This window comes from Molothrus ater, chromosome 7, assembly GCF_012460135.2.
Source record: "Molothrus ater isolate BHLD 08-10-18 breed brown headed cowbird chromosome 7, BPBGC_Mater_1.1, whole genome shotgun sequence".
Lineage (NCBI taxonomy): Eukaryota > Metazoa > Chordata > Aves > Passeriformes > Icteridae > Molothrus > Molothrus ater.
The window spans coordinates 28938858-28960086 of record NC_050484.2 but is presented as its reverse complement, the minus strand read 5'-3'; the positions used below and the strand labels follow the sequence as shown (position 1 = coordinate 28960086).

Here is a 21229-nt window from a genome sequence, read left to right as displayed (position 1 = left end):
GTGGAGGAAAATCACTCTGGGCAGACCTAAAATGGATGCTTTTTTAGTTCTGCTCATGGGGACGAAAAAGCTGGGGGAGGCACTGTTCCGGGCCAAACCATGCAGTGTGTGCTTGGCCTGAAATGCAAGATTGTGCTTCCTGTCCAGGCACCTCTCACAGGAGCAGAAAAGGACTTTTCCCAGGGGATGGGAAGGAGGTGGGTCAAACCCAGTAGGTTAACCCCAGTGTGGTGCCAGCTCAGTTGTCCATGTGCTGGATGGGGCCTGACCTTGGCTGCACCCCTGCATGTGAACTGAGGTTTCACCCTGATGCAAGAGGACATCGTAGGTTTGGAGGTCAGGGTTGCTGCTTTGCCCTTGGGTTCAGCTTGTAAAGCTAAATTCAGAAGTTTATGAGAGTTTGTAGGTCCTGCAGCAAGCTTGCCATGCTTTGTGTCAGGCACTCAAAAGCTGAATTTACTTAGAAAATAAACTGGTACTAATTACAGAGCAGACCAAATGATTTTTTTACTGTGCACTGTAATTTTAATTATAATGGAGTCAAGGAGAAAGGAAAGCCTGAATTGCTGCAACAGGCAATAACACAAGCACGGGGGTACACACACCCTTCCTCCCCCTGTCTGCCCTTGCAGAGGGGATTTCCCTTACCATATCGCCACGCAGATCTCGTGGGGGTCCTCGCAGTAGGAGTTGAGGTTGCAGTTGCTGTAGCACACCTTCTCCTGGCAGGCTGGGGCCGTGGAGTCGCACCACTTGCACAGGTTGGTCTTGAGGCTGCGGCGGGCGCCGGCACCGCAGGCTGCGGGCAGAGGGGCTGCGGTGAGCGCGGCCGTGCTCGCCCCCAGCGGGGACAAACAGCCACCGTGCCCAGCCATTCGCACGGCCAGGGGACAAGGAGCCTCCCCTGACCCCGTCTCTCCGTGCATTTTTTAAAAAACCTTCGTCTGGCTCTCCGTTGCCCGGTCAATTGTGCTCTGTGTTATCCCAAAGCCTCGAGCAGGTGGGAGAATGCTTTCCCAGAAGCCTGGGAAACCACAGGGAATCACGTTTCCCCTCTGCTTTCCCCGTACCATTTATCATCAAGGGGAAATGTACTTCTTCCTCTACAACCCAGGCTCAAACTGGCACTTCCCCTCGTCCCGAGTACATTCCAAAAGGGACATCTCGGGTCGCTGTATGCCTCAAGGCTTCATTTATTCCCTCTCAGCAGGAGGAGAGGTGCTGGGGAGGGATGTACGGCCAGGCTGGGACAGCTCCCGCTTCTCCTGCTGCCTCCTCGTCCTCCCCCTTCCTATTCAATGAGGCCAGGCTGGGAAATGTGTTTGCTACCCAGTCCCCAAGTGTCTGCTGAGACTTCCCAAGCTCTGGGGCAGCAGGGGCTGCTCCCTCCAGGGCTCCACTGCCCACTGTGCCCATCCCAGCACGAGATGTTCTCCTGTCCCTTGAGCCTCAGATCTGCCCCAGCAGCATGAATAACTGCAGCCTGTGGGGAGCTGCTCTGCCTCTATCTCACAGGCATAACATTATCTCTATTTTTATAGAAAGGGTGCATGAACTATGCTTGGTTAAGGGATAAATCCCAGCTAAATTTAAACTTCCTGTCTTCAGGCTGCTAAATGTCTTTTTAAAAATGCCACTGAGTGGCTTATGTAGAAATATTTACTTATACTTTTTTTTTAAACTTAAATATATGCACTCCAAAGTGTTCAGGTATGAACCTGAACTACAGCAGCTAATTTTTTGAAGCTTTGGGCCATCCATGATTCTCTGGCTGCTGTGTCCCTGAACCACCCGGCAGTGCTGGGTACTCCCAGCCCCTATGGAAAGGGCAGTCATAGCTCACAGTGCTGCCACAGCCCTCACAGGGTTTTTCATCACCAGCTGTAAGTCTGAAGAAAAAAAATTGCAAAATTCCTGACTATGGCCTTGGGAGCCTCAGCCCCTGCAAGCACAGCTGTGTGTACCCCCAGGTCTGTCAGTGACATGCAGGAGCTCCTGCCTTCTTTGTGGTCACCTCTTCTTTGTGGTGACCAGCCTGTGGTCACAGCTGAGCCCATGGACCCTTTTTAGTGCACGTACTGTCCCAACAGCAAAAAGGGGTTTTTAACTTCCCTGCTCCCCAAATCCAGGGCATGCAGCCTGCTCTGACAGCATCCCACGTGCCTGCTCTGCTTCCCTCACCAGCCCAGACCCCCCTCCCTGCAACAGTCATAAAGAACTGCTGGAAGGCTCCCACACAGAAATAAACCATTTACAAGCTCCCATGGCCTTGTATTTAGGGCCAAGGTTAATGGTGAGGGGAAAATCTGGGTGCAGAGGAAAAGACTGTTGGATCTGAAGGTTGGAAGGAGGAAATTTTGGCTTAAGTGGCCCATGCCAGGCTTAAAAAGCAGCTCAGCGGGGATTGTGTTGTGCCAGGTTTTGGGGGAGCAGGGAGCAGGGTAGGTGAAGATATTGCCCACAGCCTCTTGCTCAGCATCCCCCCATGCATGAGGCTGCTCTGGCCCTGCTGGGGCACCCTGGGATTTTGTGGGTGACCTCAAGAGATCCAGTTACCCACATCCATTCGAGGGTGAGCTACCAAAACCATGGGTTCAGCTGGGATTTGAAGCACCTGCAGCCAGCATGAGCGACCCTCACCTCCCTGCCTTGCTCTGCCAGAGCAGGGCTTGTAGAATCTGAGGCAACTCCATTGGAGGATGGGAGTTTTGGATGTGGAACAGAAATCAAGCCCAGCATTTGTGTGCAGCCTTCAACCTACAGCAACAGCCCCTGCACCCTACAGACTCCGTTTGGGTAATTTCGTGGGAACGGAGAATTGAAGGCAAACTGGTTTCTCACCCCAAACCCAGGTCCTACCACACCCAGGCCTGTGCCCTGGTGGTGTCACTGCCACAGTTCCTCTGCCACCCTTCAGCTCAACCCATGCATGGCTCATGCTGTGCTCTCAGCAGCTGCTGTGGGATTGGCTCAGCACCATCAGCCAGGGACACCTGCAGGCTCTGCAGGGGACTAACAACAGGACAAATGCAGGTCGTGGATGTTGCTGGTGCAGGATGAGGTTGGTTATTTATATATTTATACCCACCAGGTGTGTTATTTACTTATTTATATCTAGGGTTTGCTTGAGATCTCAGGGCAGAACGTCAGACACATAGTGCACTGGTGTGTGTGCTGGGGATCTTGGCTTGGCTGTGCTGTGCAGAGGGGAAGCCAGGGCAGATGAAAGAGTTAAATAGGGAAACAAGAGCCAGAAATACAGCAGTAACTGGACAAAATCCCTTGGAGACAAATTGTTCTAAACTAACTCAGGCTGTGATTCTGTTATCTGCTCTGCAAGAAAGAGCAGGGATATCTCTTTTTTCTCCCCCCCCCTCCCTCTTGTCCTAGGAAGCTAAAAAGAGCCCAAAGCCCACTGCAAGGCTCTTCAGGACTGTGTGTCCTTGAACCATGAGCTCGTAGGTACAATTTAACTGCCACATCACTCATCTTGGCCCTGATTAGACCCAGATGAACACTTTCAATATTAATAATCAGATGATTTAATAAAGCTGCACAAGCAGTAAAAGTAACAATACACTTCCATAAACGGGTTCCAGATGTTGCCAAGGCAAATGCTAAACATCAAAATACAAACTTAAAAAAAAAAAAGAGGGGGAAAAAAGCTGGATAAGCAAAACTTGGAACAAACTATAAACTAATTAAATGTGGGTTGAGTTTTCCAAAAATAAATTGAAGCCATAAGGATGTGATGTGAGCCAATAAATAGTACAGTTAGTCAAAGTTATTGTGGAAGGACAGTTGGAGAGGTGGTTTGAAGTCACCAATAGGTGGGCTCACAGCAAGCTTGGCTTCCCATCAGTAGGAAGGCTTGTTCTCCTGTGCACGAGAGCAGATCAAATCTTCTGGTATCTAAAACTGGGACCCCAGAGAGGTTACTGAGAGAATATGAGATTATTTTCTAGTCAGGGAATAATGGAAAAATGATGCCAGAAGTGCCTGTGTCTCTCCTGCAATAGCAGCAGGGGTGATACCACCACCCAAGGACACTGGGATATTTTTCCTGCATGTCAGGGCAGCCTTCCAGGCTCTCATTGCCCACAGGGCATCCACAACCTCTGCTTGGCCACCTGCAAAGCCCGTGGAAACACCACTGCTGTAGTCACAAACCCACCCTCTTCCCCACACAGGAGTCATTGAAAACAGCTTTCCGAGAGAATTCCAGCCCGATCCCACCGCTGAGCAGCCACCCACAGCAGATGAGCTTTCTGCTAGCAGGGAATGCACCTGTAAGGACATGGAGGGGCATTTTGTGAGCCACTATCCATCTCTGCAGCCCCAGAGAGCAGATGGGTCACCCAGCACCTCACTCTGGCTCCAGTTTTCCCCACACTGTGCTCCCCAAGGAGGAGGAACCACTAAGGAGCAAGCTGGGGGTGCCTGGGGGTGCAGGCACAGCACATTTGTTACAGGCAAGGAGAAAGCTCCTCATAGCCCAGCAAGGGCAGGAAATGCATTTTCACTGAGGGGCAGAATGAACACTTTCAGTTCTCAGGTATTCTCCCTGACGTGGTGCTTCGGGACAGCTAAACACCAAGATGGGCTTAAGGGAATGTGTTTGGAGTGAGATGCTAGGGCACTTATCCGTTTCCAGCTCTTCCCTTCCCAAGGTGAAAGGAGACCAAGGCTTTTGTTACACAGAGCCTCCACTATAGGACCTTCAGATTGTGCTCAGTGATAACTGTCCTTACATTGCTTGTATTTCTCAAGGACAAAGAAACTTTGTTAACTTTTAGGTTGTAAATGTTCTACAGTGAGGTCTATCCCCCCATTTCTGTGTATCTCCAAGCACCCCAGGATGGGCCTGACACCATTTCAGCAGTTACAGAGAGCTGCCCAGCTTGCTGTTGCTCTAGTGGCTCTGGGGGCACCTGCATGATCTTTTCCATGCAAGCCAGTCAACCTGTAATAATCCCCAGGCTTTGCACTGGGAGAGGCCAAGGCTAGGGCGATTAGCTGAGATGCACTTTGCTTTCTGTAATGAGCAGTGCACTCAAACACAGGACTGGGGAGCAGCTCTAACCCAACCCTGCAGCCCTGTTCTTCCTGGAAGCCTCCAGAGAGGTGCCCTGGTGGAAACACAACCTGCACTGGGACCTGCTTTCCCACCTGGGTGAGCCTGGGCTCCACCGCGGTCCCTGCGTCTGCCGCCAAGCTTAGGATTAGGTTTTGCTTTGGGCTTTTATCCATGGTTAATGACACAAGTATGCAATAACAGAGCCTCATAAAATTATTATGAGAACAAACAAATTCCTTCCCTTTTATATGCAATACTTTGTTTTTAAGATTAATCCAAGAGCAGAGCTGATGGGCTCTGCTCTCTTGCTGACCCATGTGAGAGCACCAGGTGTTTCCCATCACCAGGTTACTCCTGAGCTGCCTCCTCCCTGGTGCAGCAACCAGTGCCACAGATGGGCACCAGGATAATTCCTGTGCCCTGATTTCCAGGAGATTCTGCACAGGGTCAGAATTTCCCATGGAAGTTGTTCAGCATGATCTGTGTAACAGTGATCCCAGATTTCTTGCAGATTTCTTGCAGTCTTGCCTGATCTTGTTGCAGCATCCTGCTCTGCTGCAGGATCTCCCCAGAACCAGACCTCAAAGTGTTGTACGTCTATTTTGGATGCAGCTCAGTTTCCTCCTGTTCTCCAGTGGTGGGGTCTGGTGCTGAACCAAAGACGTTTTTAGTGTCAGGCTGCTCTTCTCCATCCATGTGTTTTACACTGTATCTTTATTTTTGTAGGAGAGGTAGAGCAGGCCAAATGGAGCTGGAAAATCTTAATATCCCAGTTTTTGCCTCTGCAAGGCACAAGCCACTGGCTCTCCAAGGAAATCCATCAGTGCTGCATTCAGATCAGGGGACCAAACCAGGCTCCATCCTCAGGTATGTGGTCCCACATGGTCCTGCATAATAAATACTGCATTTGGCAGAGTACAGTATGGAGCAAGGAATGAGCCAGAAATGTTTCCTAGTGCATAAAAAAGGACTGATTTTGATTGTGTTGGACACCAGTTCTTCCAGTGCCAGGAGGACATGCAGTATGCATTTCTGGCTCACTTGGACCTTCTTCAAACGGGCTGGTAACTGACTTATTCTACCACTTATTTTTCCTTTGTGAAAATATCCCTTTAAATTCAGTGTTTAGCAAATACTGCTTAGTCCCATCACGAAGTAAATTGGGTATGGATCATAACAGCAGGCTCCTCCTGTCTCTTTCAGATGCTTAAATTACATCATGATCTAACTTCACCCAGGGGAGGGACAAGCTCTGCAGATTGCTGTCTGTCCTTCTGCTTTGGTAATCTCTGGTGTTTCTCGGGTGCCTTTCATAAGTTTTCTGTGTATCAGCACAATGACTCTGCCTTTGGGGCGTGGGGATGTTTTGTGCTGAGGTACCCCGGCACCCAGCAGCATCCAGGCAGGCTGGAGTGCCGGGGGCCAGCGAGGAGATGCCTGGCACTCGGCAGGGAGAATCTGGCCAGAGCATTTTCTCTTTGATTTTGGTCAGTTGATGTCTGGGTGAGGACAGGGGAGTGGCCCTGCACTCCCCCACCTGCCCTCGCAGCCACTTGTCTCCTCCATCCACTCTGACCGGGGCTCGAGCTCCTTTCACAGATTTCACTTTCTGTCCCCCAAAGCTGCTCCTGCAGGGACAAGCCCTGCTCCAGCCCTTTGTGTCCCTGGGGGTCGGTGTGCAGCCTGGGGGCTGGCAGAGCAGCCTGTGCTGCAGCCTGGGACGGCTGGGCCAGCAGGGATGCTGGTGGCAGGGGGGCTGCAGGGGCAATTATTTGCCATATTGTGCTCTCGCTTGTGTTTAAAAACAACAACAGCTCAACTGACTCATAGGTCCTACGGCCTCTGAGTCATTTTTTATTTCTGGATTTCACTGCTCTGCCCTTTGCAATGAAGGGAGTTGCATGCTCACACATACACACACACACACACACACACATCAAGATCACATTTGTTTTTCCCCTATAAAAACAAAACGATTTCCATACCATTAATGAAACAGAAATGATTTGACTTCGCGTACCCTGGCTTTTATTTTCCATTGTATAAACTCTGCAGATGAAATAATGATGGTTGTAAAGTAAACCTCTCTTTTTTTTTTTTTTCCTTTCCCTTTCCAGGCAGCCTCTTTTCGAAATAGCAATAGGGAGTCACTTACAGACTTGGCTTGTGCTGTGCCTGTAGTAATTAACCCCTTCATTCCTGGCTTTTCCTCTGTTGGAAGTCAGCCACAGCGTGGGTGAAGGCATCAGCAGGTCTCCTCTGGGACTAGAAGCAAAGCGGGGGAGCAGAGCAGGCAGGAAAATGTGGGAAAAGAGGCCAAGAGCTGCTCCAGGCAGAGCAGTGGTGTGGGCCTGGAGCAGCTTTCCTGGGAGAGCCAGAGTGCTGGCACTGCAGGGCCAGAGGTACCTTCAGTCTTCTCACACCCCCCACTTTTTTGGGTTTAAATCAGCACTACCGTTTTGTGTTCAGCCTGGCAGCCCCGTCCTGGGTCACCTCCCTTCCTTCCTGCTCCCCAGGGACCACCAGTGAAACGCTCTCTCTCCTCCCCACGCCACTGCAGAAATAATCTGTGGTAAATAATTAATCATCTAATCTTGCTCTTTTTGTTTACAGGACCATTGTGATTTTAGGAAGCACTTGGGGGAGCGCTCCTGGGGTGAGGTAACACCTTGCACAGCAGAGAGCCAGCTGGAGCTGGGTATGCCAGCAGCCCAGGACAGGCTGAGCTGCCCTCCCCATGAGGCTCTCCTGATGGACCCTCACCATCACACACAATCTGTCTGTCCTCAAGGCCTCCACACGTGCCACAAGCCTTTTTCCTAATGACATTTATCATGCAGCAGCACAAGCCTGCATCCCCCCAGCACTGGGTCAGATGCTTCCCTGATGCCTGGCCTGGGTGGGTTGGTGACGCTGACTGAGTTACTGTTCCTCTTCCCAGACTGGGTGATGTGTTTTACATTATTTCTCTTGGATTTATTAAGCATTATGTAACTGGCTAACCAATCCCGCATGCGATGCAATCGTGGCTGATTTCATGTCAGTGGAAAGTAAACAAAAAAATTGCTCTGAAGTGGCTAAACTGAAATTCATTTCCACATGCAGAGCAATTCCTGGAGGATCTTTCCCATCTCCTCGTGGTTAATTTGCATCCAAGCTCTCATGCAACCCATTAGAAAAGAGTTATGGAAAAATTGCACATAGAATATGACAGTGTGTTACAAGGAAAAATTATTAAGATGAAGTTTATTTTACTTAAATATTTTTAAGTAAGTTTGTTGATTTCTCCTGTGCCTTGAAATGTGTGACACTTGCCTATTTTTTTGTCTTTCAGCTGAGGAACTCAAAATGTGAAAGTTATGCCTGAAAGAAAGTTTGGGATTTAAGTTGGAAAAACCAGGCAAGCCAACCCTGCAGTCCTGAGGCCCTGAAGCCCAGCAGGACCCAGCCCAACATGACAAGGAAGATGTTCTGCCCTTGCTGAGCTTTGGAAGCACTGTAAAGATCAGGTGAGGCAAAAACTATACCCCCATTAGACTCTGAACTCAAGCTCTTTCAGGAGCACTTGCTTTCTGGTGTCATGGACAACATCTTTCCCATTAACACCAGTTTACATCCAGAGATGTTGAGCTGAGGATGGGGGAATGTGGACTGGATAAAACAGTAGTGGCTTTGCACTATTTCATTTGTTTTTCTCAGGGTCTTTGAAACTTTCAGCGATGCCTGAAAATGATGTGTGTATTTCTGGATCCACTTCACTGAAATATCAGTAAAGTTGGTGGTTGGGACTTACCTGGTTGCATGTTATTTGCATTATTTTTCAATCAGTCCCTGAGGCAGCCAAGCACCTGCTTCACCTGGGCAAGAAGCTAAGTCCAATTAGGCTGAAATGCTGTATTAGGCCTGGCTGGGCTCATGGACCATGTGACATCATTTGCCAATTGCTGGGCTGGAATTTGAACACAAAGGTGACTCCAGCTGGGATCCAGGGACAGATGAGGGTGCTGAAGGGGCAGGATGGGACAGCCCTGAGGGCAATGCTGGTGGACAAGCTCACAGCTCCATGTGGGTGTCACCACTGCACCTACCCTTGTGCTGACTTGCTGGATGAGGAAAGCTGTCCTAAAACAAGGAGAAAACTCAAAAGTTAGGGGTTGTCCCCCCTGCTGGAGGCTAGTTTACTCCTTTGCGAGATGAGCAGGAATGCTCTGCATCCTTCCTTGAAAAGACAGCTCGAAGGAGGGTTGAGGATTAGAACAGAGGGTTAGCACAGGAATCCCTCACATTACCCAGGATAGCAGCTTAAGAGTAGGGATTTTTTACTCCCTACCTGCTGGATATTGAGGGGCATTGCGTAATTATGGTCAGTACCTCCAGAGCCATGACCAGGCGAGGCCAAAGCTTCCCTGGCAGACAAAAGCAGGTATGAATTTGCCTGGTAATACCTGTCCTCATCCCTTTAGGCATTTGTCAGCCACTGGGCTATGACTGTCAGATGAGGGAAGCTATAACACAAACCAAATTTTGCAGCCATCCTTGTCTGAAGGTGCAACCTTGTTTGACAGCAAGTCCCTTTCATTGCATCTACATCCCCATTTCTTTCTTGTTCCTATATTCTGCTGTCCTTTCCACCCTGTTGTATTGGAAAACCCCAGAGAGAACAAGCCAAGCCAGCAGCACAGCCTGAAGTGCCTGGGAGGGAAAAAAACCCCACAGGCAGGGGTTAGCCCTAGAGAAAACGATGGATAGAGTGTGGGACCTTCACCAGCATCACAGCATGGCCACACTGCCACAGCAACTCCCACCAGCCCTGACAGCACACAAGGGGAACGTGCCACTCCTCCTTGTCAGATGGAAAGCAAAGCAACTTATTCAGGGTCTGAGGAGGTGGGGAAATGCAGAGTTTCAGCAGTTCATAAGTAATTTTAGCAGCTCTGCCAGCACCTCTGCATATCTGGGGCCTTGCAGGGTGAGGCAATGCATTATCAGCACATCACAGCCTGGGGCGTGTGAGCTGCCAGTGGGGTTTGCAGAGGGCTGAGCTGGCACGTCCCCAGTGGAAGTTGCCTTCTAATGATTGGGGATTTGCCTGCCATGTTGCCTTCTAATGATTGGGGATTTGCCTGCCATGTTTTCAGAGGGCTCCGAGATTTCAGCCCTTTGAAGAGCCCTTTGCAGTGATTCGGTCCTGACTAAATTCTTGTCTTAAAAATAAGTCCATTCTGCCACCTCCCACACTGCTGGGGAGCAGGAGTCACTGCCTGGCCACGCTTGGGTGGTTTGAGCTCATCCTGTTGCAAGTTGCTGCAGAAACTGCTGAGGATTGTAGAGCACTTTTAGGACCGAGAGCTGCCTGGCAGAATGCAACAGTCAACCAAACCCACTCTGCTGTTGCCATCATTTTTGTTGCTCCTGTTTCTGCAGAGGCACCAAGAGTCTATCCTATATCCAATTAACTGCAGCTTCTGCAGCTCATTCTCAGATGCAGCAGTCATGAGTTCCCCCTTTTACACAGAAAAAGCAGCAGCAATCAACCAAGAAGCAAAAACACGTGAGCTGCCAGTCAGTAGCAGACATTGCTCTGCCTAAACTAATGCCATTCAAGTAAAACTACTGTGCAGCAGTCAGTGTTTTTTTACAATTATCATCATATTATGCTCTGGAATTCAATTTTCTGTGTGTTTTTCAGGCTCTGCATGAATCCTGGATTTCCGTGACTAGATGGAATTGAAATGGAAGGATACCATCCAAATAGGCAAACACGTCAGAAGCATTATCTGGGTCACATTTGGGCACCAGGGTTTGCTCTGTTTTAAGTGCAAATGGGTTACTGGTGATTTAGATGAACTTCCTGAGGAGTGTTTTACATTTCTGGCACACATTTGGTGTCCCATCTGCTAGAAGGTCTTTGATGAGCCCACAAAGAGACATTGGACTGGAGCTGCTGCTCTTCATCTCTGGTTGGACTTATGATTGACCAGTTTGCATTTTTTGCATTTGTATGACTTTCATTCCCAAGGAGAAAAAGGGCTTGCAAGGGACTCAAGCTGCTGGGGCAGAGGTGTTCTGTGAACTCTCCATCCATGTGCTGTCATCAGCTTGTTCCAACACTGCCAGCTCTTTATGTCTGCTGAAATCATTATGTAGAGTAGAATTTTGCCCTCGTTTAGGCCAGCTCCAACAGTAATTAAGTAATTTGTTCTGTCAGAGGGAGCTTGAGGCTAGCTTGGGTTACAGATGCTAAAAACTTTCTGCCTTCTCCTGAAGTGTCCCATGTTTAGCACATGAGTAGATGGTGTCTTCTTCTCTTTCATGCCCTTCTTCACCTGTTAAATATATCTTATAAGGAGCTTGTGTTGTAACCTACCAAAATGCACTGCCCAGTAGGGTTGAATTCAAACAGAATATTTTCCACTTTTTAAAGCAGAAGAGAGCTATGTCAGGAGGGCAAGGGGACTGGGATTGGAAAGGAGATTTTTTCAGGAATGGAACTGAGAGTCCTGTTGACAGAGCTTGAAGTGCTTTTTCTTCACACATAGAAGCAACAGGAGCTTGTGTGTCCTCACAATTCCTCTCAAGAGATCCCCCTTGCAGGAGAAGGAGAAGGGTCCCACAAGTCCCAGTCCCTGGGCAGAGCTGCAGCACAGCTCCAGGAGACTCAGCAGCTGGGGGAGATGGAGATGATGTTCAGGGGGCAAAGCTGCTCTTCCAGCATGGAAGAAATGACAAAGCAGGGAATGTTCTCTGTTCCCCATCTCCTGCTCCACAATCTCATCACTTTGCAGTAGTGCCTGGTGTTTTCAACTCAGTGGCCTACCTCTGGACATCTCCTGAGACATGCTACAATCTGAATATGCTGAACAATGCTTCTGCACAATACCACAGCCTGTTGCAGAGCTGATAGCCCTGGCAAGGGTGAAAGGAAGGCTCAGATGTGAAGATGCTGTTCTACAAACAGGTGAGCACAGGGCACAGATACAAAACCACAGTAAATGTTTGCTGAGACCTCCCCCCTGAACTAATAGTTTCTGCCTCTGGTGGGAATGTCGGCATTTTCTCCCACTGAGTGCCTTTTGGCATATTAAAGGCATGGCAGGAACTGAGATCCCCGGGGATCCATTGGTCTTATTTCTGTGGATGCTTGTACCCTGGGTCTATTTGAAGAAGGATGATTCATTCAACTGCTTGAGCTTATGGGTCTGTGTGTCGCTTCCCACTGTAAGAAGAAGGGTCTCTTTGCTATCATGGGCTGGTTGGGGCTAATTTTGGGATAGATCTAGCATGAAAAAAATGCTTTATGCAGCAAGACAGCAGCTGATTCAGTTTCTTCCATGCTGGATGCTGGTGTTTAGAGTCTCCAAGGCAGGGAGTTTTATCAAGCAACATCAAACAGATGTTCCTCATCGGGTTCCAGCTGCATTGACTGGCAACCTGCTCAGTCAAACACTCAAGGGGGACACAGGCATTCATTCTGCATGGACAGCAGTTTATTTAACAATCCACCTGGAAGCAGCAAAGGATCTTTTAAAATAAATATCTGCACCAGTGTTCACTGTAAATGCACCAGAAGCTCTTGTAGTCACAGCAGTCACAAGAACCGTTTCCAGGAAGGGGCCTGAGTTATCCTCCCGATTTTGCAGGAAAAGTGAAGAAATTTTTCTCTGGATTTTCACACCTGCTGGTCACGGCATGAATCCACATTGGCAACATCATCTTTTGACGGGGTGCACAGTGAACTACGGCAATGCAGGATACAGCTAAGCATTCTGGTTTGGGATGGCTGAAGGGAGAATGGATCAAAATCCCAGGGTTTCCCATTGTTGATCTAAAGAAAAGGCCCCTCTTAGCGGCCAGGAACTCCAGCAGATGTCTCTGAACTTTCCAGATGCAAAGATGTGTGTTCCCTCTGGGAACATCTTTACAGGGATGTTGCAGGAACTGAAGAGATTAGGAGAGATTTGGAAGTGGGGCAATATCAGACATCAGTGGGTGTCAGCTCAGGTGATTGCTTCAAGGCTCTGCCCTGCCTGGATCCCAAGGCAGGGCAATAACCCATCCCTGTTTGCTGGCTGCCATGGCTGTGCTGGTTCCCATGGCTGGCACAAGCACATCTGTGCTGCTTTGTGTGCAGGGCATGCATTAGAGGGTGTGTGATAGTCCTGGAGATCTGGATTTTCCAGCTGCAAGGCATGGCTAGAGCACTTGCCATCAAGCCTGCTGCATGGGCAGGACAACAGCTCTTTGCGGGCTGAGTGAAGGCAGTCTGGAATTTCCTTCAGAAACTTCACACCTCACCTGCACTGAGTCTGGAGCCAAGGTGGAAGCTGCTGGGGAAGCTTTCTTTGGACAGCTACTTATCCAGAAAGACTGGAGTTTTGGGTCCAGTGGAGAGTAACAGACATGGAGCTAAAAGGGAACAGCTCCATCCATAGCGTGGGAAGGTGAGAGATCTTCCTGCCACCAAAATGTGTCCAATATGATGCTGCTTCAACTACTCGAGAGTTGTGGCCACTTTGAGAGAGGCACAGGTGGAACTGGAGCACAGAGCCCTGCAAAGTGACACTCTGCAGCTGCCACGGCTGGAACCCCACCTCAGCCCCCCACTACAGCTGGAACTGCACATCAGCCCCTCAGCTACAGCATGCCCAGGCTGATTGCTTCAAATCACTCAGCTCAAATAGTGATAAGGTCCTTAAAAAAAAAAATCCTGAATCTAGATAGCCCTGCACAGTCCAGGGTAGCTCTTGGGTTTAGGCATGTGCTTGGGCTGCTGGAGTCCACATGGGCCATAGCCCTGTGTCCAGCACAGCCTGGCAGGCTGTGGTCACAGCTGGACACATTAAGGACCCACATGCCACAATGAATTTGCTGTAGTATAAATCAGCTGTCATTTGTTCCTAGCTTATCAATGGGAAGGAAAACACTGCAGTGCAACAGCTCCATGAAAGTTTAAGTCTTGGAGCCTCATAATTGGTAGGAGCATGGGCTGCAGAGGGGATTGCACGATAAGCAGGCTCTCCCACTTCTCCTAAAATTTTGACAGTTACCAGAAGCTGGCAGCAGAGTTTCAACCTACATGGGATGTAACAAAAAGATGAACCAACTGAAGAAGAAGAAATATGACTCTGATGGACACTACAGATCCTTTCCAGAGGCAGGATCACAAGAGCTGACTCTCAATTCAGGGATACGCACGCAAGCAGGGCCAAGACAGCTTTCAGCCACTCCTTCACTTCCCCCTGAAGATCCCTAAGGAAATGTTATCCCACAGTTGGGGTCCAGCACGGACATAATGTAGGTTTGATAGGGCAGGCAGCCATCAGTGGTGTTATCTCCCTTCTGCATGGAGGCCCCTTCCAGAGCAAGGCTTTCACTTGGCACACAGCGCTGAACTCGGGATGTGAAAAGAGCAGAGTGTGTGGGAGCTGCTGATTTTGTCTCCTTGGTGGGACTGTTTTTTTTTAATAAAAGTATCAGATGCTGCGCTTCCTTGAAAACATGACAGTCTATGGGAGAGTTCATTAGTTTATGGCAAGTTGCAGCACTGTGGAGCCTGGCTGAAAGCAAATGTTATTGCAAAGAGTTATCACTAAGGGGAGAGGAAAACAATGTCCTGAGGAAATAAACTCGACAGAGCAAATCACAGAGCAATATAAAGCTGTGGAGAACAGGCAGTAGAGCGGAATTCTTTCTCAGAATAAAAGGCCCCAGTCACCTGTTTTTAATGCCAGTGTTTACTTTCTGCATATTCAGTGAATACGTGGGATACATCTGTGCAGAAATCTGTCTCTAATGGGAGTAACAAGTATCATGATTGCAGCTGGCTGAACTTATTTACTACTAGTACACAAAAATGTCTTTGGGGCCATCATTAAACAGTGATAACACCAGTCAAATACCAGGAAACAACAGGTTTGTGTTGGTTGTTGGGATTTTTTGGTCAGAAAATAGTGTGTTTTAATTTCAAGTTGTACTGAATATTTCAGAAAGTATTTCTTTCCTCAAAGCCCCCTATCAAAATGCAGAGTGAAGCTTTACTGATGGTCAGCTATACCAATGACTAGCCTCTCTCAAGTCTGAGCTAAGCTGGAGGTGCAAGGGGAGAGGAAATACCAGTTTTCATTCATCTCACATAGTTGTACACTGCCACTCTTCTTGACCTTCAGTTAATCTAATTCACACCAGGGACTGAAACCGTAGCATCAGATTTGGAGGTGTGTAAAGGTGAATTGAAAATAAGCCATCACTTTGCTGAGTCTGATGGCACTTGCAACATTGCAGAGCACTCCAGTTCTGCATTGTCAGGGTTTTTCTTGTGTCTTCCATTTTTATTTCCTAACTGGAGAATTTGCTGCAGCTTTGTTCTTATTTAGCCTCATGGTAGGATGCACAAGTTTCTCCTTCAGGCAGTGAGAGCCTGTGCCTGCTCCCAACCCAGCTACCTACACCGAGCCAGTGCGGGGCTCTGGTAGTCCTCAGAGCTTTCTGAGGATGGTAATTTCTAATTTCTTCCTTTATTTTGGCTGTATTAAATCAATATGACATGGATTGTCATAACCAGCCCTGCAGCCCTGTGTCCTGGGGTAGGCAGTGCCCAGCTCCACATGCTGCTTAGCCTGGGAGGAGAGGTTTGCTCTGCTGCTCTGGCTTGTCTTTGGATCTGCAAAGCTCCTTTCTGTAAAATGCCTGTGAAATGGAGGGTGACTCTTCCTTTGTCTTTTTCCTTCCTTCATCCTCTCGTTGTTTGACCCAGTGTTCCTAAATTTTGCATGCATTGGTGTTGGGATGCAATCCCAATAGAGGCCCTGCTTGAGGAGCGGGCCGGCATTTTGGTGGCACTACAACCCCTGGCTTTAGCTCTGGTGACCTCAGAAATAAGAGGCCAACTTCTTGAACAAGCTGCCTGAGGAGCCTGGGATAGGTCAGAGATTTCTTGGGCAGATCAAAAGCCAGAGATGCTTTTCTGACAGCCTTGGAGCTCCCTGTCCTGATTTATGAATTCTATACGCTCTATATATTTAGCTGAAGAGGCTCACTGGGGGAACAGTTTTTGCAAGCAGGAAAGAGAATGTGGCTTCAGAAAGCCACCATCTATCAGGAGATTACCCTCAAATGCACTCTTTGTAGAGCCATCAACCATGGCAAAGGGAGCCCAGGAGACTTGGCAAAAAAAGCCAGGATATTTCAGCAGACCAGCATTTTTAACAGGAGACCTAGTTATGGGGAAGCAAACTCAAACCCCAGGAACTGGGAGCTCTGGACTTGGGGTAGCAGACCTGCAACCTCACCTCATTTCAAAAATCTTCTTTCTCTTTCTTTGGAACCTCACCAGAGCCCAAGGGGTACAGCTTGCTCTCCCTTGGTAAGTGCTATGTGCCTTGGCAGATTTGGAGTTTCATATCCTCTTTTGGAGGTTGGATGCACAAAGGCTCTGCCAGGCTCCTGGGGCTCTTTGCAGCCCTGAGAGCTGTTGTTACACCAGTGACACTTAGCTCAAGTTATTGGTGCAGTCTCCACAGGTTAGAGGTTGTGATGCTTTGCTGTCCCCTCTGTGAGATGAGACTGAGCTCAGCTCCTTGCCTGTTTGGATGTGAGCCCTGTTCCTGACAGATGGAGCACAAGGGATAATTTCCCAATATTCACAGAAAACAGGGCTGGAAAACTTTCAATTCCTACCTTTAAGGACGGAGTGTTTCCATGTGCACAATACAGTAATCCTGATATCAAATCTATAGTTTCTGTATAGGTTATAGACTTCCAAGCAGGTAGTCTTGCAATCTTGAAGGCTTTGAGTAACAAGTACCCACCACATCCCAAGCCTGAGGAACTATCGGCTGGAACAACTTTGCTGTGTTGTGCCCCATTTTAGCTTCCAGTGTGCACATCTTGTTTTAGCTCTGTTCCACAGAAGAGGAAGCCCTCTGCCAGAAAAGGTTATCCCAGGACCTGGCTGTACATGGCCAGCTCACCTCCCAGCTCTCTCCTGACCAGCCTGAAGACACTGAAAGGCTACAGCTCCAACCCCCTGTATGACAGTTTTCCAATTCTGAATGATCCTCATGTTTTTTTATCCTGTTCCAGATAAGTCCAGGACTGCACCAGCTCTCTGCCCTGGCAGGATTCTCTGCTCACCTGTGTGAGGGTTTGTGTTAGCAGTGGTGAAACTACAGCTCCTGTCCTCACCTTCTGCTGAGAGAGCCATGTAAAATTATTGCCCTCCAGCAGGCACTGCCATTGAGGGGAGGTTTAGGGTGGATATTTTGAAGCCTTGGTAGGGCTGGCTATGGAGAATTAGGGAAATCCAGTAGCTGAATTTCAGTGTTCTGGGCCATGTTCTCTATGGTAAGTCTTAAATCTCTGTGCTAAGAGGAGCAACTTTGCTGCTGCCACCAAGCCAGAGCTGTCACTCTTTAAAGAGAGGCTTGATGACTGGCATGATTTGTTGCCTGAAGAACAGCTGAATGTGCATGTTCTGTCAATTTGGGGAATTTGAGGACCTAGCTCTTCCCTTCTCTTTTAATGTCAATGTGAAGTGGCCTCCTTGGGTACTTCTACTTTTTCAGAATGACTGTAGGGTCAATCTTAACACTAAATGCAAAGGAAGTGGATGTAGTCCCAGAAAACATCTATCACTGGTGAGCTGAATCACAGATAACAAGCCTTGGCTTATTTTTTTTACCCTGTGCAGAGGCAAATTTTGTCATCATATCACTCATATAACCTTTCAGATGAACTTAGTAATGTTGAGATGTTTTGGTTTGGCTTCTTTCAGATGAAAACTGTGCCTTTTAGAAAAAGGAAACCATAAGTTAAATGACTCCAAAATTAGGTACTTCTGAAGGATAGTTAGTGGTCTTCTTTCTTACCAAAAATAACCTAAGACTGTGCTTTAAATAATAACTTGTAGTAACTCCTGCTCCAAATGTGATTAAGTTAGCAGGATGTTATCAGTATAGCATCCTACATTTCAAACCACCCTTTAGAGTATTACCTACAAAAATGAATACTATAGATCTCCGTAACTTTGAAAAATCAATCAGATACTATGTCCTAAGTCTCCCCATCTGGTTCTCTCTGCTTCATCAGTTGCACCCATGGTTTTGTTTGCCTAAACACAAATTACTGTCCAGTCATTCTTTTATTCCCTGGTCTTGTAGATAGGGGGACCCATGTAAAGTGAATGCAGATACAGATCCCTGCCCCTAGTGATTTCATTTGGATGCAAAATACTGGAACTATAATCCTCCTCCTTCATCACTTTGACCAAAAAGTGATTTTGGTTGCATTGAAATTTCTATATCAAGGGTAACAGGTCTGTGTTTGTAAGAGTTCACTTTTAAAAGTAGTGTCCATGCAAATATATAAATATATGCTTTGTAGGGATATATGCCTGTATACACATACACAGGCTCTGTATATACAGAAAGACACACACACACATACTTAGGAGATGTGTATATAACACTCACTTATATACAAATCCATTCCCTGTTATGAAACAATCATCAAGATATAAACAAGAAAAAGTTAAACCACGGATGGGCACATTTTCAAGTGCTGCTGGAGAGTTTTATCTACAGTACTGAAGAAGTGCTATCAAAACTGAAACAGGGCACTTATTACAAAGAGATCTTTACGTAAGTGCTGGAAAGGTTTGCCGAATAACCAGATGTTGTTGCAAAGACACTTCTCCTCCCCCTCTCCCCACTTCTTTCCTCTTCCTTTAATAGTTCGATTAATTCTGCACATAAACCAGGGCTGATAAAAGTTCTAAGCTGCAAACTTCACCACATCTGGACACTGTTGAAGCCAGATCGTTCAGCGATCGTGCACTTCAGTTGCTTTTAATCTCCCTAAATAAAATAAAAACTTCCAACAAGTAATGCTGACCTATATATATTTTTGCACTGTAAACACTGACATCTGCGAGCTGCTCCAAGCGAGCACACAGCACTTTCCACCAGGCAGTGGCTTGCCCCTCGCCATAGGAGAAATACACAGTCGTAGCAGAGTATTCAACTAAACTCTCTGCTATTTCCAAACCTCTGGCTAATTGCTGTCAGGGGAGAAATCAAAGATTAGCTGTTTTGCTGGAGGAAGGAAAAATAAACGACCTCTCTGAGTATGTTGCTTAAAACATTGCTTGACCAGAAACATTCTTCTACTCACACAAGGAGAGCAGCAGTAAGGACAGCAGACCCGGTCTCCTCCAGTGCCCCATTTCTGGATCCCACTGGCAAGCAGAAGCCCAGCTTCACGGCGGTGACCAGCTCATCCTCCTCGGTGGAGCCAGTCTCCTGCGGTCGTGCTGTCAAGCCCGGAGCCCCTCTTTGCGAGGCTCCCGGCTCGGGCTTGCCGGGAAGGCGGATCCAGCCGCTAAAGCCCAGCTGTGCGTGGGGTCCGCCCAGGAACTGCAGTTTATGAACAAGCTGAGCCTGACTCTCCTCTCGAAATATATACAAATACGAGAGGGGGGGCTGGGGGAAGGAGTCAGGCTCTGAGAAAAAGAGTTTGATTTTTTTTTCCCCCTGATGTCAATGCAGAGCTGCTCCTGGCTCCATACAGCCCAAGGATCTTTGAAGGGGACCTAAAGCCTGCTGCATGCATCTAATCAAAAAGGCATGGGTACTCCTGCATGAGTCTTTCATCTGAGTAAAGCACGAAAGGTAATGCCTCAATATGCTGAGCTGCCATTAATTCACTACTTTCCCCCTGTATTTTAGAAATTATCTTTTAAATAAGCTTCAACGGGCTATATTTATAATAGGGATAATTAAAAGTTTTAGGGCAGCTTTTTCAGAAAGACCACATCAATGTGAGCTTAGCCTAAAAATGGTGCTTGCAACCCATTAAAGCAGCAGGATTTAAACGTATATGTTTTCCTGAATCAGGGCCTAAAATAATAACATAGGGCATTTAAATATCTGCTTTCTCCCCAAGATCTCCAACTGCTCTGCAAAAACCAGTAAGAAATATTATCCCACTTACAAAAGGGAAACTGTGAAATGTAGCAGAATTTTGACTTGCCTTAGTTGTTAACACAATCGATCAGTGGCAAAAGGAGGAGTAAAATCCTCAAACTCTTGCCCTGTGATCTACCCCAATCCCTCAGATCAATGTATTTGAGTGGATGCTGTTATTAAGGCTTTTTGCAGCCAAAAAAAAAATATAGTTACTGAAAATACGTTTACTAATTTTAATGCATACACTGTACTCTAATTCAGTGAATCTCCATCTTTTTATTTATCCATTTTACAATTAATTTTTTGATTCATTAATCAGTTTGAGGTGCATATGTGGTGTACCTATTGTGTGTGTATTCATTATGGTGAATATCTTCCTCCCTTGGACTTGAAGGCCCTTTCTTTGTATCCATCTTGCTGATAATTTGCACCCACTTGTTTTGTAAACTATTTATTTAAATGATTCTGTTAGGGTGTTAAATAATGGTGTCTCTTTTCCCATCTTCTGGGTTTAAAAAGGAAGAGAGGAGATGTTAGATGTGGTTCAGGCACAGCTGATAAACATAACGTGTGTCTCCTGTGCCATGGTGACACACACATGCCTCTGCAGAGGGTTGCTTGGTCTGCTCTGACTTGCTCCAGGGTGCCCAGATGCAAGTCAGCTCAGCCTGACCATGGGGAAATTCCTGCATGTCCCTGGTGCAAGCTACCACAGATCAAATACAGCCTCTGAGGACTAAGAATGAGCAAACATTCAGCAAACTTTCAGCAAGATGTTATTTTCCAACAAACATAGTGGAACTGCTCGTACTGGAACTGCTTTGTGCACGGTGGTCTCTTAGGGTGACCTGCCAAGTCTCCTCTCTCAGATTCAGAACATTTCAAAATGCCCATGGATTTCTCAGCCAGTTGGATTTTCAGAGGTGAACTCTTGTGTGTGTTACAGGACAACTGGGTAAGGCTTGTGTTAGCAACATCACAGGTTATTCATGATCCATGGGAGCCCCCTTTAAAACCAGGAAGAAACCCCTGCTGCCTATGAAACTTGGAGAGAAATAATGTCCCCAGCAGGAGTCCAGAGGGCTTTAAACAATGGTGGACATTGACAAAACATGCTGTAGCATTTGGAAGTGCAGGAGAAGCATGGGGTATTATTTTTTCTAGCAGCAGAACCTGGGAAGGCAGCAGG

The 21229-nt window shown here is 47.5% G+C and overlaps 1 protein-coding gene across 1 annotated transcript in view; it reads right to left on the bottom strand.

Annotated features, from left to right (window-relative positions):
- The window catches only part of LOC118688780 (TGF-beta receptor type-2-like), a 30398-nt gene extending 11013 nt beyond the window's left edge, over positions 1–19385 (bottom strand). Inside the window, exons 1-2 of the mRNA XM_036386640.1 lie at positions 19247–19385; positions 649–799 (exon numbers count right to left, since the gene is read on the bottom strand). Coding sequence (XP_036242533.1) covers positions 649–799; positions 19247–19298 — 203 coding nt within the window. The 5' untranslated portion in view covers positions 19299–19385. The remainder of the gene's footprint in view (positions 1–648; positions 800–19246) is intronic.
- Between the last annotated feature and the right edge of the window lie 1844 nt (positions 19386–21229).